The sequence below is a fragment of the Drosophila guanche genome, unplaced genomic scaffold, assembly GCF_900245975.1.
Source record: "Drosophila guanche unplaced genomic scaffold, DGUA_6, whole genome shotgun sequence".
Lineage (NCBI taxonomy): Eukaryota > Metazoa > Arthropoda > Insecta > Diptera > Drosophilidae > Drosophila > Drosophila guanche.
Window position 1 is genome coordinate 12307936 of NW_022995744.1, and position 15852 is coordinate 12323787.

The 15852-nt window shown below is 48.6% G+C and overlaps 3 protein-coding genes and 1 long non-coding RNA gene across 8 annotated transcripts in view; 2 read left to right on the forward strand and 2 right to left on the reverse strand.

Moving 5' to 3' along the window:
- The first annotated feature begins 3 nt into the window (after positions 1 to 3).
- LOC117579813 (uncharacterized oxidoreductase YjmC) lies at positions 4 to 1518 on the forward strand. 2 transcript variants are annotated; one of them, XM_034265903.1, is made up of 2 exons: positions 4 to 1200; positions 1239 to 1518. In XM_034265903.1, the coding sequence occupies exons 1-2, from the start codon at positions 36 to 38 to the stop codon at positions 1463 to 1465; spliced, it is 1392 nt and encodes a 463-aa protein (XP_034121794.1). In that variant the 5' UTR covers positions 4 to 35; the 3' UTR covers positions 1466 to 1518. The 2 variants fall into 2 exon arrangements, with proteins under 2 accessions (XP_034121794.1, XP_034121795.1); XM_034265904.1 differs by having other exon boundaries at positions 4 to 1352.
- Positions 1519 to 2924: 1406 nt separating this feature from the next.
- LOC117579820 lies at positions 2925 to 3718 on the reverse strand. Its single transcript, XR_004573520.1, has 3 exons — positions 3577 to 3718; positions 3215 to 3491; positions 2925 to 3138 (listed from the first exon to the last, which is right to left on the reverse strand). It is a non-coding gene; the product is annotated as an uncharacterized LOC117579820 (long non-coding RNA).
- Positions 3558 to 5850, forward strand: LOC117579818 (platelet glycoprotein V). 2 transcript variants are annotated; one of them, XM_034265911.1, is made up of 7 exons: positions 3558 to 4167; positions 4226 to 4369; positions 4420 to 4730; positions 4791 to 4939; positions 4998 to 5257; positions 5330 to 5612; positions 5676 to 5850. In XM_034265911.1, exons 1-7 carry the CDS (start codon positions 3578 to 3580, stop codon positions 5757 to 5759), a joined length of 1821 nt encoding a protein of 606 aa, XP_034121802.1. In that variant the 5' UTR covers positions 3558 to 3577; the 3' UTR covers positions 5760 to 5850. The 2 variants fall into 2 exon arrangements, with proteins under 2 accessions (XP_034121802.1, XP_034121801.1); XM_034265910.1 differs by having other exon boundaries at positions 5330 to 5850.
- Positions 5851 to 12260: 6410 nt separating this feature from the next.
- The window catches only part of LOC117579054 (mucin-5AC), a 43635-nt gene continuing 40043 nt past the window's right edge, over positions 12261 to 15852 (reverse strand). For all 3 annotated transcript variants that reach the window (XM_034264753.1, XM_034264755.1, XM_034264754.1), the window contains 3 exons: positions 15408 to 15803; positions 14047 to 14274; positions 12261 to 12681 (listed from right to left, as the gene is read on the reverse strand). In XM_034264753.1, coding sequence (XP_034120644.1) covers positions 12550 to 12681; positions 14047 to 14274; positions 15408 to 15803 — 756 coding nt within the window. In that variant the 3' untranslated portion in view covers positions 12261 to 12549. The remainder of the gene's footprint in view (positions 12682 to 14046; positions 14275 to 15407; positions 15804 to 15852) is intronic.

Below are 15852 nucleotides of genomic sequence, written 5' to 3' on the forward strand. Positions count from 1 at the left end.
CTATATCCAATACATACATAAAATCAACAAAAACAATGTTCTGGCTGCGCCGGTCAGCACAATTGCTGGGACAACGACAACAACGAAGGCGCATGAGTGCGTTCCGCATGCCGATGATGTATCCCAAGTTGGATGATTACTCTCTGGTGCATTTGGAGGAGGTGCGTCGCTTTGTTCGGGACTGCTTGAAGCGGATTGGCGTGCCCGAATCGAAGCTGCGCTGCGTCAGCGAATTCCTAGTGGCCGCCGACTATCGGGGCATATATGGCAGCGGCCTCAACCAGCTCGATCTCTACCTGAACGACCTGCACCATCGTCGCGCCGATATGGACGCTGAGCCAGAGATCATCCGTGAGACCATGGCCAGTGCTCATGTGAATGGTAACGGTGCCCTGGGCGTCATTGTGGGCAAATTCTGCATGGACCTGGCTGTGGAGAAGGCGAAAAAATCTGGCGTCGGCTTTGTGGTGGCCAATCAGTCGAATCACTTTGGAATTGCCAGCTGGTACGCTCTACAGGCGCTCGACCACGGCTATGCGGGACTAGTTATGTCCAATGGGGCTCCGATGATGGTGCCGCCGCGCTCGAAGGTGTCCAGCATTGGGGCCAACTGCCTGGCCTTTGGCGTCAGGGGACGGGACTCGTATTTTATGCTAGACATGGCCGCCAGTATGAAGGACATTGGCTCCATTGAATGGGCCGTCACCAAAAACGAATATATTCCGCACAGCTGGGCGGCGGATGAGAGTGGCTATTCCACGAGCTTTCCCACGCTGGCCATGCGTAACCCGCGCCTAGCCTCTGCTGGTGCACACAAGGGCTACTGCCTGGCCGCCATGATTGATCTGCTGTGCGGGGTTCTATCTGGAGCCAACTTCTCCACGCAGATTCCATCCTGGAGGTCGAATGCAAGTGGCAAATGCCCCAACCTGGGCCACATCTTTTTCGCAATCGATCCGGACTTTTTTACCCCTGACTTTATGGAGCGACTCGATGACTTCAACGAGTGCATCCAGAACAGCTGCCCTGTCAACGTGGCGAACCCTGTCCAACTGCCAGGGGAGCTGGAGATGCGCCACATGCACCTTGTGGAGAAGTTGGGTGCTTTGCCATACCACAAAGGCCTGTTGCGAAAGTACAAGGCCATTGCGAAACAGTTCAGCGTCAAGCCCATTCGGTTGTTTCAAAAGGACGATGAGCTGATACCGGGACACTAGGCGATGAATTTTGATCTCTTAGGAGAATGAAAGGACAAATAATCCGTATGAGGGAGTGGCATCGTGAAGGACTCTACTGTGGCTGCATCTGTTGTATTTTTCGTAAAAGGACGCCAACTGCAGCGGCATCTGTTGGCTTTTTCGAGAAAGGACTTTTACTTCAGCGTCATCTATATGTTGTTTTTGGCCAAAAGGACTTTTCATACTGGGAACAGTGTTCTTTTTTTCGAGAAAGGACTATGTACTAGCACCATCTGTTGTAGTTTTAAAAAGGGAAATTTTGTCACTGGTAGTAGAATACACACATTAATCTAATTAAATATAGAACTAGCACCTAGCTTATTTTATTATAATAAAATTAACTCAAAAACACGATTTATTTTGTTTACCATAAAAACCGTGGCATACTTTCAGGGTGACCAATTAAAATGGCTTAAAAATGGTTGATCCTTGTGGTCCTTGAGGTCCTTCGTGGTGTCAAACGTTTCACGAGACTCTTCCGCTCACACGGACATGCATCACGTCCTGGTCGGATGTGAAATGACCATACTATAAAAATTATATCCTTAGTCCTTGATGTCCTTGATGCCAAAATGATGCAGAAGGATCAGGATAGTCGTCCTGATTACGAAAACGTGCCGCACGTCCTGATCGGGCAACAAATGGCCAAGATGTAGAACAATTACATTTTGAGATTTAAAAAAACCAGTTTCAGAGCAGCCAGCTCTTGATAGGATGAAGAAACATAAAACCAGCTACCTACTGCTGATTTATGTTCGCCTAGTACTTGGTCCGAAAATTGCCAATTGATCGATGCAATTTCAACAGTTGTGGAAGACAAAAACCAGTGGCGCCCCCTCGATCATGACGGCCACGGCCGGAACTAAAATATAGTAGTTCTAGAATTGCCCGCTAACGGTTGGGGCGCCACTGTGCTCGTTGTTTGATTTTTTGGTTGAAATTGCTTGGCTTGAGTGGCAATTTTCGGACCGAGTACTAGGCGAACATAAATCAGCAGCAGGTAGCTGGTTTTATGTTTCCTCATCCTATCAAGAGCTGGCTGCTCTGAAACTGGGCGGTTTTTTTTAAATCTCAAGTCACTACAAATTGTTGTCTTTTAAGGATGCCCGTTTGCAATATCCTGGCCACTCGTTGACCGATCAGGACATGCCATACAGGAATGCCATACCATTCGTAATCAGGACAAAAATCCTGATCGTTTTCAATCCAATTGGGATCAAGGACATCAAGGACTAAGGATATAATTTTTATATTATGGCCATTTCACATCCGACCAGGACGTGATGCATGTCCTTGTGAGCGGAAGAGTCTCGTGAATCGTTTGAATCCACGAAGGACCTCAAGGACCACAAGGATCAACCATTTTTAAGCAACTTTAATTGATCACCCTAAAAGTATGCCACACTATATTTGTTTTGCATCAAGACCCCCAAAAGAATAGTGAGATTTTATTTAATACGCCACCCCCAAAAGTATGCCGTGGTTTTTAAATACATATTTCTATCTTTATTTAATACCATTTCTTTTCCTGTCAGAACTTGCCTTTTTACACATACATTTTTAATTATATTTTTTAAGGGTAGTTCGATGTGTACTTCAGATCAGCGGGGATACAGGAGTCCTGTGTACATCGTCCTTGATGTCCCCCTCGCCTGGGTGAGATGTTCATGAATGTTGGCCGATATGCATAAAAGTATGAACGGGAATTGCAGACATTAAAATGGGAGATAAAATGAGATTCAGGGTCTATTAACACACACTTACCATGGCCTGGCCCTGCTGGCCAATGATTTCTCCAGAATAAATTCGTAAAAATTGTCAATCGATCAAAAGAGATTCCCCAAGTCGCCGAATGGTTGGGTCTTCGTTGGAGAAACTTGCTTTAGTCGCCTTTAATTATCTGCAAGAGAAAAATCATGTCATTAATGGAAACCCGCAGGACTAGCAAAACGCAATCACAATCAATCACACACAACCAGTGAATGAGAGGCAACAATCCCCGACGATAATCTTCTCTGCGAATGCATCAGCTGGCATTTGCATTCTGGCGGCTGATTCCAGATGCCTCCAGTGATGGGTGGGTTCCGCGCTCAAACATGGATAATTGCTTCACGCTGAGACTTTCGGTTTCTTGCCGGCTCGGGGATTGTCGGGTCCGCCGTAATATTCTATCCGGTGCAGCTTCAGCGACCGTAAGATACGCTGCAGCTCAGTGGCCCCCCATGCGGGGTTCTGGACTACTTAAGGTAATTGCTGTGAATGGAAATTATCGTAAATTATTCAAATTACGAGCGAAATGGACTATAAATAGGGCTGGCAATCGGTGCACTCGACTCACAATGTTGCGAGAAACCGCGAACGCCATGTCGCTGGCAGTCCTGGAAGTATCATCCTGGAGCATCATCCTGTTGCTGTGCACGGCTGGAGTGCGGTCCGGTCAGCCGCAGGGCAGGGATCTGCCCACCCAGAGCCTCGATGAGTTCCGGCAGCGGTACTTGCTGCCGCTGATCTCCTCGGACACTCGGAACTGCACGCTGAATGCCTGCGAGTCGCTGGGCATTGTCTCCCAGCTCCTGATGCTCATCAACTCGATGCCGAATGGCACACAGTCTGCGGCCAGAGACCAGCAGCCGTCCAAGCCGAAGAAGGAAGTCCATGGTGGCAATGGCGATGCCAGCAGCGACGAGGTGAACGCCATGACGCACCTGGCAAACTTTGACCTGGTGAAGCGGGTGCGTCAGATCGAGAGTCGTCTGCGATCCGTGGAGCAGCCCATCTGGCATCTGTCCAGCGGCAGCCAGATCGAGTGGAATCACTGCACCTCCGGCGTGTGTCGCTGCAATCCGGACACCAAGAGTTTCACCTGCTGGAACACGAACCTCAAGTCGGTGCCGGTCACCCAGGTTATTCCCATGAATATGGTGTCCATGTAAGTAGCATTTTGAATGATTGGAGATTCAGATAAATAAAGACCCTTTGCTCACCAGTGATCTCTCTCGTAATATTCTCTCCACGCTGCACAAGGACACCTTCCGTGGGTTGACGCTGCTGAAGGAGTTGGACATCTCGAACAATGTGCTCGACTTTTTACCCTTTGACTTGTTTCAGGATCTGGATAGCCTGCTGCATCTGTAAGTGCATCTCTGCGGCCATTCCCGATCTCTATCTCTCCCTCTTCTAGTCGCATTCAGAACAACCAACTGGAGGACATTGATCCGCGCACCTTTTGGAAGCTGCGCAACCTGAACATTCTCGACCTGAGCAAGAACGCGATTGGTTTGCTGCCCGAAACGATCTTCTTCCACGCCCAACGACTCACTGTGATCAACATGTGCGGCAATCAAATAAAGAACTTTCCCCCCAATCTGCTGCGCGACCAACTGGAGCTCGAGGAGCTGGACATGTCACGCAACAAGATCGAAAAGCTTGGCTCCGGCAGTGTGCGCTCCTTGAACAAGTTGAAAACCCTCGACTTTGGCTGGAATCAAATCGGTGAACCCAATCAGAGTTTACCCATTAGCCCATTGTCTAATGTTATTTGTGCATCCACAGCCAGGATAGACGACGATTTCTTTGCGGGCTTGACGAGCCTGCGCATTCTGATGCTGCACAACAATCGCATCTCATCGATTTCGGCCACTATCTTCAATAATCTCGTCAATCTGGTGACCTTGGATCTAACAATGAACCGGATAAGTCATGTAACGAGTTTTCTTACCCCTCTTGGAGCAAAGAATCAATCCTAAGCTGTTTACATAGATCGATGGTCAGGCATTTGTGGGACTGAAACATCTGAATGAGCTGCTCCTCGGCCAGAACTCAATGTCCAGCATCCCGGCAGACCTCTTCCTGCATGTCAGCGCCCTCACCCGGCTGACGCTCTTCTCCAACAATCTGACCACCCTGGAGGAGGATGATTTCCAGGGACTCAGCAGCCTGAAGATTCTCATGCTGAACAACAATGTTCTCAAGTACTTTGATGCCAGGGCCTTTGAGCCGCTCACCCAGCTGGAAAAGCTGTGAGTTTTCCTCCATTTCCTGATGCACGCATCGAAAGTTTAACGCAAATCCTTTCCTCCCTCTTCCGCCAGTCGAATTGATTCCAATAAGCTGATGTTCCTGCCCACCGGGTCGCTGCATGGACTGGACAAGCTGGTGGCCGTCAAGTTGGACAAGAATCCGTGGCACTGCGACTGTCGTGCCCTCTACCTGGCCCGCTGGATACGCGAATTCGTGCTGAAGCTCTGGGACGGACAGCAGCCCATGTGTCGCGGCCCCGGCGACTTGGGTGGCCATGAGGTGGGCCTGCTGCGCTACGATGATCTGTGCGATGGCCAGTGGGCCAGCATGTTGTCCCTGTCGCCACGTCTGCCGGTCCGCAAGCATCGCATCTCCACTCCGATGAACTATACTGACTATTTCAATCTGTACTTGAAGCACATCTACAACAAGACCACCGACGAGGAGCTCAAAGAGGCAGAGATAACCAGTGTGGCCATCAAAAAGGTGCATCACGATTGATCGAGGACTTACAACTAGTTACTCAATGTTAAAGTTTATGCTAGAAAATGTGTTCGAGTTGCACAATAGAGGCAGGCCCTTTCGGATCCCACTCAGACGAGACTTCCTACGAACTTCCTGTGTGCCACAAAATGATTTCCGCTTGAAGTTTGCGACTGACAATTATGCCATTTGTGCCATTGCTTTTGCCATTTAGTATTCATTTGCAACCTCATGGGCAAACAAACCATCCTTAGGCTGCCCGTCTCCTAGCCGCTATCTCCAACAGGAACTCCTTGTCCTGGGCCTGGCACAAATTACGGCCCTGTCTCGGTCTCGGTCTCGGTACCGGTCTCGGTCTCGCGTGCCGCTTTTTACCGCTGTCTGCGTTTGCGACAAGCTTTTTACCTAACCAATTTATTGCTTCCGCCCCAGGTCCAGCTCCAGACTGCCAGCCAGCCTGCAATCTCTCCCTCCGCCAAGTCCAACTGGGAGTGCTGCTCCTCTGCCTGCCACGTAGTAGTTTTCGTTGGCAATATTGCATTCCGCTTTTATAGTTGTTCCTACCTATTCCTCCCTGTTTTTTTTTTTTTTTGGTTGCCGCTGTCCTTGCCATTTCCATGTGTTGACATTGCCATGCTCCATTCACTTTCCCCACTTTTCCCCGACACTGGCTGCTGGCTGCTGGCTGCTTCCTGTTGTCAGTTTTGGGTTCTCCTCCTACTCCCACTCCCACTCCCACTGGCACTCCCACTGGCACTCCTGGCTGCTGCTGCTGATTCTGCTCCTGCCCGATAGTGTGGCTGTCATCGTTGTCGGCTCCCATCCGTGGCAATGAATGACCATCCCCAAACCCAAACCCAGAGGGGAAAGTGGTGTACTCTACGGTGTAGTCATCGGGTGTAGACTGCAAATGCATTTTATAGAAAATTTGCAAGGCAAATATTAAAAATTGAATGCCGCCATTTCGGCTCAGAGTCTGTTGTTGTTTCTGCCCCATCGGCTGTTTTCCCTGCCACTGCTGTTGTTGTTTGTGCGATGTCTGGGAACCGGCGCTGATTGCCTCAAAGTGGTTGCGGCTCTGCTCTGCCTTTGCGGCACACGGCGGGCAAAAAGTGTCAACCCTTTTCCATTCCATTCCATACAATATGTAATCATATTTTTCTTTATACGCTACGCACGCCTCACCGTTAAATACACAGAGGGAACGATGGGGGGGGATGGAGCATTTTTTGGTAGTGTGAACGGGAATCCAGCTATCAGCCACATCTGTCCCTGCCCCCAACCCACGGATACGTTGCTGCCTAAAGCGGAAGTAAAAGGATTTGAATTGCCTTTTGCCAGCAACATAACAAAACATCCCAAAGCGCACCCCTAATGTATGCAAATTCCCTCAAGTTTAAAGTCTTTCGCCAGCTAAGCAAACAACTTAGCAGCAGCAGCAGCAGCAGCGTCTCGCTGTAGGCCAGAAACAAGCAAATGTGCGAGAGGGAGGGTCAGCATCTTAATTGAATGCCAATAATGAAGGCCGAGCAAGTACGAAGTGCTTTAGGTATGTAGTTTATACCATGGTGACACATATTAAAGTAAATTTTAGCTGCATTTTTATGGTGATTTTTGTCATCTAAACACGTTTGTTATACCGAAATTGATTTCTAATTTGACATGAACTTTCCACTCTGTCTCTACATATTCAAGTCTTACTCCACATCCACATCTACTTGGCTTTCTCTACATACTATTTGTACCTTTTCCGTGCTGCTTTTTTCCGCTAAGCTTTCGAATTCACCTCGTTGCAGCTTTCCCCTTTTATCCGCTGCATGCTGAAATGGCGCTGTTGTCACCCACTCCTCACTCGCAAGAGCACTCATAACTGCGTTCAAGTTGCTCTTTAACTCTGCCGAGTGCTTTCTCACTGCTCAAGCGCGCTCTTTGCTCAGCAGAATTCTCTTAGGCGCACACCCGAAGACGCTTGACACACTGAACTCGGTCGGAAGTTGGAGTTTCGGGACAGAAAACGGCAACGACGTTCACCGGCATCTGCTGCCGTGCCTTGTGCCTCGTGTCTCTCATGTCTCTCTGGATGCCTTTGCCACCCACACTGCCACATGCTGCAAGTTGGTCAAAATTGTGATTTATTTGAAATTTTTAATAATTCGGCATTGGGTTTTATTGTGTGTGCCTGAGTTAAATTGTTTGAATGAGCAGGCCACGCAAATTAATGCAAATTTCATGCAGCTCGCACGCAGCCCGCACCCTTACAATCGCACTTGTGCCACAGGATACCGAATGGAGTGGCAGAGTGGCAGAGTGGATTCCGTTCCGTGCCTGACCTAAGGCAATGCCAAGGCAGCCGCACCAAAATTTGACTATGGCAAATTCACTTAGACGTTGGCCTGGCCTTTCCACGCGGTGCCCAAACTTTCTGCCACATTCTCCTCTCCTTTTTTGTTCCCCTTTTGTTCTCCTTTTTTTTAATCTTTCCTTTGGTTTTCATACATATTTAGCACATGCTGCATAAGGAGTGGCCACTGAGGGGGGTTTGTGTTTGCTTGCCACTTTGGGGCACAGGCTACAACGCATAAAGATGCGACTTGGCTGTAAGTGTGTTTATGTATATGTGTGGAAGGACGGACGGACGGACGGACGGACGGACGAGTGCGGGTGTGTGGCTGGTTTTTGCGGCTATGCTCGCGTCCACTGCGGACTCTGGCTGCCTGACTTTTGCCGCTGCCTGGCTCTGGCTCTGGCTAGCTCTGGCAAAATGCGGCGTACACTTAATTCGGTTTATGCTCGAACGTGTCGCACATTATTCTTATGAGCACTCCTTCGCTCTCTCTCTCTCTCTCTCTGTCTCTCTCTCTTTTGCTACGATGTGTGAAATATGCTGAATGTGTGTGCACAGCAATTTTGATTAGACACAAGCACAGAGGAGCCACCCACACACACACACACACACACACACACTCGCAATTGACACCAAGGACGCGAAACAATTAAAATTTTGCATTCTTTTCATTCGTTCTTGTTGTTGCTGCTGTACAACAATCTGTTTGATTTGCACTAAACGCGGAATAATGAAAATTATGGAAATGAAATGCCTGCCCATTGACCTCAATGAGCAGCCAACTGCAGAGGATACCGAAAAAGAGGAGCCGGAGAAGGGACAAAAACAGTGGCAGCTGGGTGGCAGAGACTGGGGAAACCCACCCCCAAATCAGTGATGCAGAGTCCAAGATCTCAAAAGGAAACCGACTCCAAGCTGCTTAAGTAAACGAAAATTATGCTAACGAAAAGCTCTTCAAAATGATATCATAACTATTTAGAGCTGGCATCAATTATTTTGAAACAAATTCCCGGGCTATACAGAATCACTTACCCACAGAAAGATACTCATACTCTCTCTCTCTCTCTCTCTCTCTCTCTCTTCCGATGCCCGTTTCGGTGTCCTCAAACTGCCGGTTTGCTCATAATTTTAACGAGCCATTTTCGTGTGAAAAGTGTGTCGCCATTTGCCTTGCCCACAGAGCCAGCCAAGTGGCCAACTGAAGTGGAACTTTTAATTTCAATTTTTTATTACTTCAAATCTGTTTGCCAGCGACCGTTGCTGCAGCCTGGAGTCGCCTCGAGTCAACCTGTGGTGTCACCTGTTTTTCCATTGTTTCCGCTCTCCGCTCTCCGCTCCTCTTTCTGGGGTTTTTTGTTTTTTTTTGGGGGGTGTTCGCTTGCAGCAAGTTTTGCGGCATTTTAAATACGGAAATGAAAATGCTTTTTCGGTTAGTTTTTCCACGCTGAGTTCGGTGCTCGGTGACGGTGTTTTCCGAGATGGCTTCTTTGGCTTTGGTAAGCCACTCGCCTGCATTTATTGGCCAGGCGACACATTTTTATTGCCCAGTTGTAGTTTTTGGCCCGGGGGCTGCGCACATGCCGCACTTGTGCTGTCAGTCGGTCGCTCTCCACCGCTCACCGCTCACCGCTGAGTTCTCCCTCTTTCCCTGGCAGGCAGCATCTTGTCAGTTTTGTGGATTTCCCCTTGCGGTGGCGGCGGTTGGCGGAAAAGTTTGTGTGCACTCGCACTCGGCGCTTGGGGTCTAATCACATTGCCAGGAATCAGGCAGCAGGCGGCAGACGCCAACCTTCTCAGTACGTGATGCATTTTTTACAAGGCGCTCGCAGACACACGCTGCCCCCCCCTCAGATAGTTCAACTTCGACTTTGGCTCGACTGCGCTCACAATTTGACTTTTGATGTGGGTATCTCCAGCCCACTCTCTCCCCGTGTTTGTGTGTGGGTTGACTGGGCTGATGCGCCCTCGAGCACCATGGGTGAAATGCAAAAGTTTCGCTGCGAAAATTGCTCGGCTTGCCTCAAGTTTTCCAATAATATTGATACTTGTGTGGGCTCCCATTTTAACTTGATATCGAAAACTATCGAGAGCGAGTGCCGCAGGGCGCGGCTCACTGGTTATTAAACACTTAATGGACCAAGGCCAAAGCGTCGAACAATAATATTGAATATTTATTCAGCCGGGACATAAACCAGGGCAGCCACGCAAAAACATTCCATCAGTGAAACTATTTTGCAAAGGGGGTTGTGACTCACTCTCTCTCTCTGCCTGCCTGCCCCATGGTGCGGTGCATGCCGCACATTCGGCATGTCAGAATTTGTGGATATTCCTGTTTAAATACCGTAATGAAGTCTGCTTATACAATATAATGTACCGTGTTTGTGCTACGTGCCTTGGTTATGTTATTGCACGCCGATCCCTACTTCCGCTTGCCAACAATGCCCCCCCGTGCCACATGCCACATGCCTCATGCCACAGGGACGTGGGCAAGGGGGGAAACTGTTTGTGGTGGCTGCAGGGAGACATCTTTTGCCTCCCCTACCTTGACTCTTGTTTTTATTTGCGTCGGCAAATCTTAAGCTTGTTTAACTGCTCGTTAGTGTTAGTCAGCGACTAGCTAGTCGCATCCTCGGCTGACATTTCCCAGGCACCAGGCACCAGCTCCAGCGTGACACCCTATTGTTATAACACGTTCACGACCTAGTCAACGTCTCCAGCGCTGGGGTTCTCTCAGTACTCGCAGTCTGTGTTTGGCAAGCATCGAAGTATACACCGAAAGTAGTGCCATCAGTAGACTCCACACAGAGCGAGAGAGAGAGAGAGGGAGAGGGGTAGTCCTGGTGTGTGTGCCAAGGTGCATGCTAAGTACCGACCTCCAAGTCTTAGCTGAAGCTCCTTCCTCATCCTGCTGGCAGTGGGTAACGTAAAGGTAACTGCTGACTGCCTGACTGGTAAATGTTTGTCCAGCATAATTGCGCTCAGCATGCAGTTGCCTCTGCCTCTGCCTTTCTGCTACAATATTTTTCCTCTCGTTTGTTGCCTTTGCCAGGGCTTTTTTCAATTTTCCCTATTCCTTGCTGTCGCTGCCTGTGCAAGCAACCCTGGTGGCAGGCAGGCTTGGGCCAGCTTTAAAGGCTTTGGAACTTGTTTACGTGGCGTATTAGTATAATTTACAACGGAAGCCGCCATCAAAAGCTTTGAGGCGCCGCAGGCAAGTCGTTGAATTATTTTCACATTGCCGCAACCAAAACTAATTTCAAAACTGTTCGAAGTCCTGCTCCTTCTACAGGTCTACATGTGTGTGTGTGCCACAAAGAAAACAAAAGGACACAGTGCCAGAAGGTACAACACTATCATCATACAAAACTGAATCTCGCGCTAGGCACTACCAAAGAAACCATAAACCAATAAACAGCCAACAGCCAATGGAGAACTCTTTGGGGTAGACCCAAAGCTATGTGAAATCCATAAGTAAAATGCTGCCCGGGTTTAGATATAGAAACCACAATTATATGGCAATTGCTTTAAACCAAACAGGAAGAGCCCTAACTCCTGGGCAAACACAACACACACTCCACTCCACTCCAAATCCTACTCGGACTCGGACTCTGACTCTGACTCGTATTTATTTGTGTGTTTTGCCCATTACAATTGTCGCAGCAATTGCTGGCTATAACAATTACCGTTTCGTGTTTAACCATAATAATCTGCTCAGTTCTCAGTGTTTGTGTAATTAAAGCAACAACAACAACAACAACAACAATAAAGCCAAGAACCCAAACCTAGAGCCAGGGCCAGGGCCACCACTCTTGCCCACCAGAGAGTTTTTATTGTTGACCAAATAAGAGTTCTGGGGATTTAAAATGGTTTAATCAACTCGTTCATATATATGCAGTGTGTATTTTATATTCCGCAAATATTTACGGCTGGGCAGGAGGCTCTGTGATTTAGCAGCTCTCCTTTCCAAAAACCGTAGACGTAGACGTGCGTGCGTGCGCCGTGCGCGATTTCTCCTTGGCACATAAATCTTTGCTTTGGGGCAAATTTAAAAATAATACAGCGCCACAAGATTTATATGTGGCAGGCCGAAGACTGCCGGAGACCTGGGGCCAGGTGAAAGCAATGGGCAGCCAGCCAGCTGGGGAATCTCGATTATTATTATGCAATTTCAAGTGTTTAATTAATGTATTCTATTTTATTGCATTGTATTTAGGATATTGGTATTGGTGATGGTGTGGATGTGTGCATGTAGATATACATATATGCATAGGTTTATAGATATTATTATAGATGTAAATTGTTGCTCACTTAAATGATAATTGCGAAATTGCTTGCTTGGTTAATAGCGCATAAATACATTATTAAATGCATAACCAATTGTGTTTCACTTGTAGTTATTGTTTGTTATCTGTTATTGTTATCTGTTTATCCATCACTCGTCCGTCCGTCGGTCGGTCTCCTGTGCTAGCTGCGTGCCAGCATCCCATTGATCATGATGTTGGCCAGGGCATTCCTTCGCTTGCGCCACGCCCCCATGCCTTGGGCATGGTACTGCAGCTGTGTGTACCACTGCTTGGTCCTCACACCATCCTCGGCCTGCTCGAAACAAAAAACAAAACAAAAAAGAGAGAGTGTAAATCCGTTAGGCGTATTTTTGATTGACTGGGCGCCGGAGAGCACGCTCTGGCTCCTCCCCCCCCCTTCGTGGTTGTCATTTTGACAGCCGCTCCACCTCGGTGTTGAGTAGTGTGTAGAGCATGTGTGTGTGTGTGTGTGTGTGTGCTTTCTGTCTGTCAGCTGTTCAGTTGGCCGGAACTAAACGTTTCAATTTATGCGCCAACGGGCCTACGTCAAGCCTTGGAGCATCTCCTGTTTCCCGTATCCTGTATCCTTGCCCTTTCACGCACACATTTTGTTGCGCTTCTGTGCGTTCCATTCTTTATATATAACGTATTTCAATAAATGTCATTCATTTTGGCAGCCGCTCTGCTCTCTACGTGCGCCGCCTGAGCGCGCTTGAAAGGGCCGCCCGCGGGGCCAGGCTACAGCTACAGCAGCAGCCAAAGAACTCAGGACTCACGGACAAGGGACACGGATCTCAGGACTGGGGCTTAGCCCCGTTTGAATCACGAACATTTGCATGTCTAAAATCTTGTTGGCTGGCTGGCTGTGGGCTGTGGCCTCCTACAACCATTGGACAAGAAGATATTCGAAATGGATTTTTGCATACGCTTCTTGTGCTTTTGTCTGTTATTGAAATTACTTTGCTTTTACTAAACAGCAGCAGCAGCAGGAGGACACAAAGCAGGTAAACTCTTCATTGTATGGGCCACAGCTTCGTTCCTCTCCACGCAGATAAGAAAATCAGCATCAGAATTTGTTCTGTTCGAAGGTAAAAGGTTACACGGGTGTGCGTGTGTGCGAATGAGTTTTCTGTGAGTGATTTTTATTACATTCCCGCAGGAGCGAACGAGCCATTTCGCCCTAGCTTGGAGCTCTGCTTTTGGCTGGCTATATTTCCATATTGTTTGTCGGTTAATCGTTCTGTTGCTGCTCTATTAACCACAGAGACCAGGAGACTGGAGCATTTTTGCCACCACTCGAATCGGATATTCCGGGCCGAAATCCAATACTAAGCTGGCAAACGGCAGAACGAAACTAACGAAGCCCAAACATTGGCGTTGTGCAGTCAAAAGGCAAACGCTTACTAATTCAAAAGCCAACTCAACTGGCAGAGGCACACGGACACGGACACGGACACGGACAAGGACACGGACGAGAGAGAAACACAGACTAAAACGGAGCAACACAGAGTACAGACCAATCCGGGCCATCTATCTATCTATCTATCTATCTATCCATGGCCAGTTGAAGTGGAAAACAAAGAGCCGGCAACGGGACCGGCACTAGTAGTCGTGTACTAGATATGGGCAGGCAGACAGGAACTATCCTACTACTCACTTTGAATATGAATGTGTCCTTCGATGAAATTTCCTGCACTTCGAAATAATCATCCCAATCCGCTTCGCTGCACACCACACATCTGTCCAGATACAGAGGCTCACGGATCAGCGTGTAGCGTCCACATTTCTCCTTCACCAGCAGCAGCGAGGCCTCCCGTATGCCCGTGTGCTTCGGGAAATTCAGTTTATCCGACATGGCCTTCTCCGCCCTATAATTGGCACTTGGCTGTTGTTGTTTTTTTTTTTTCGCAGTAGTAGTTGTAGTTGTCATCGAAGAGGGAAAAGGCATCCCAGCAGCAGCAGCAGCAGCAGCAACAATGAAAAAGAAATACAAAAAAATTGAATCAAAAAATACAAAGCAAAAAAAAATATACAGAAAATTGTGTAAAGCGAAACTAAACAAAATTACAGCTGAAATATCAGTGGGAGTGGGAGACGGGCAAGTAGAGTTTTGCTCTCCCCAGATAAGCGGCTGGCAAAGCGCACAAAGCGTGTCAAGCCCAAGCAACTGCCGCAGGAAGCAGTGGAAGTGGCAGCAGCAGCAGCAGCCAGGAATCTCAAATCAGACAAAAAAAATGAGGGAAACAAAATATGGAACGAAACGAAATGTTGACCGTTGTAGAATTGAGCAATTGTCGGAGGCGCAGCGGGGATAAAAGCTGGCCAGAAATTTAGAGCAGGACACAGACAGACACAGAAAAAAAACTCAACAAAACATGTGACATACGCACTGCGTCCATGTCGATTACGTCCCTAGATCTCCCATTGGGGAAGCACACAGGAAGCCCAGCCGGATGCTGCTGGTGTCACCTCTCCTCCTACGGCTCATACTTCGCCCACTCTCTGTCTGATTTGTTCTGGTGTTAAAATGCTTTTGTTTTTAGGCAGAACTGGCAGAAACGCCATCAAAGAGAGAGAGAGAGAGATTGTTGCTGGGATAAGCACTTTTCATTAGAAGCGAAAAACGAATGAGAGAAAACGAAAACGAGAGCTCGAGGAAGCTGCCGGCTAGGCTTGGCTGCGGTTTCGGTTCAATGGGTGTGCCGGGCGGCTCCTGCGTCGGCTTCAGCACTGATTTGTTGAAATCTTTTATCGCACGGAAAAGTGTTGCCATGGCAGGCAGCTCCGACAGCTCTCCCTTCGATTTGATATTGCACGAAAAATGGGAATGGGAATGGAAATGGGAATGTGCAAGTGCCGCTCGCTAATTGCCCCGCCAGCTCCTTCATGTCAAATGCCAGGCGGGCGGCAGCTGCTCGCCTCTTGTCGCCTGTCAAACGTGACCCGCAGAAGGGGAACAAGAAAAAACAGCCCCACGATGGCAGGGTGGCGCTAATCAAAAGCTTCTGTGGGACGCACCTTGCCATTGGTCACGAGCAGAGCATTGACCGGCGTCAGCTTGATGGTGCGCGCCTTCTTCCAGTTGCTGTCCGTTGGCTGTGTGTAGAGCAGCTTGCCCTCCATGGCGAAGCGCACCTCATCGTGATTCCACTCGAGCACATCGATGGCCATTTTGCGCAGCTTGATGTTTATCATATCAATTTCGCAGGAGGCACGCCGGTTGGGGCTGGAGGAGCTGATGCGGCGCCAGAGCTTGGTGGGCACATCCTTGGCCTCCTGGTTGATGTGGTTCAGGTGCAGCTCAATTTTCTCCTGGGCCTGCTTCAGCAGCTCACGTCCGTCGATTTGCGAGGGCGTCACCTTGTAGAGACGCGCCAGCAGCAGGGGATACTTGGTCACGCGCTGGACGGGCACCTGTTGGACGAGGGATTGAGAATCGATTAGGGTTTTGGTCATTTGGCCA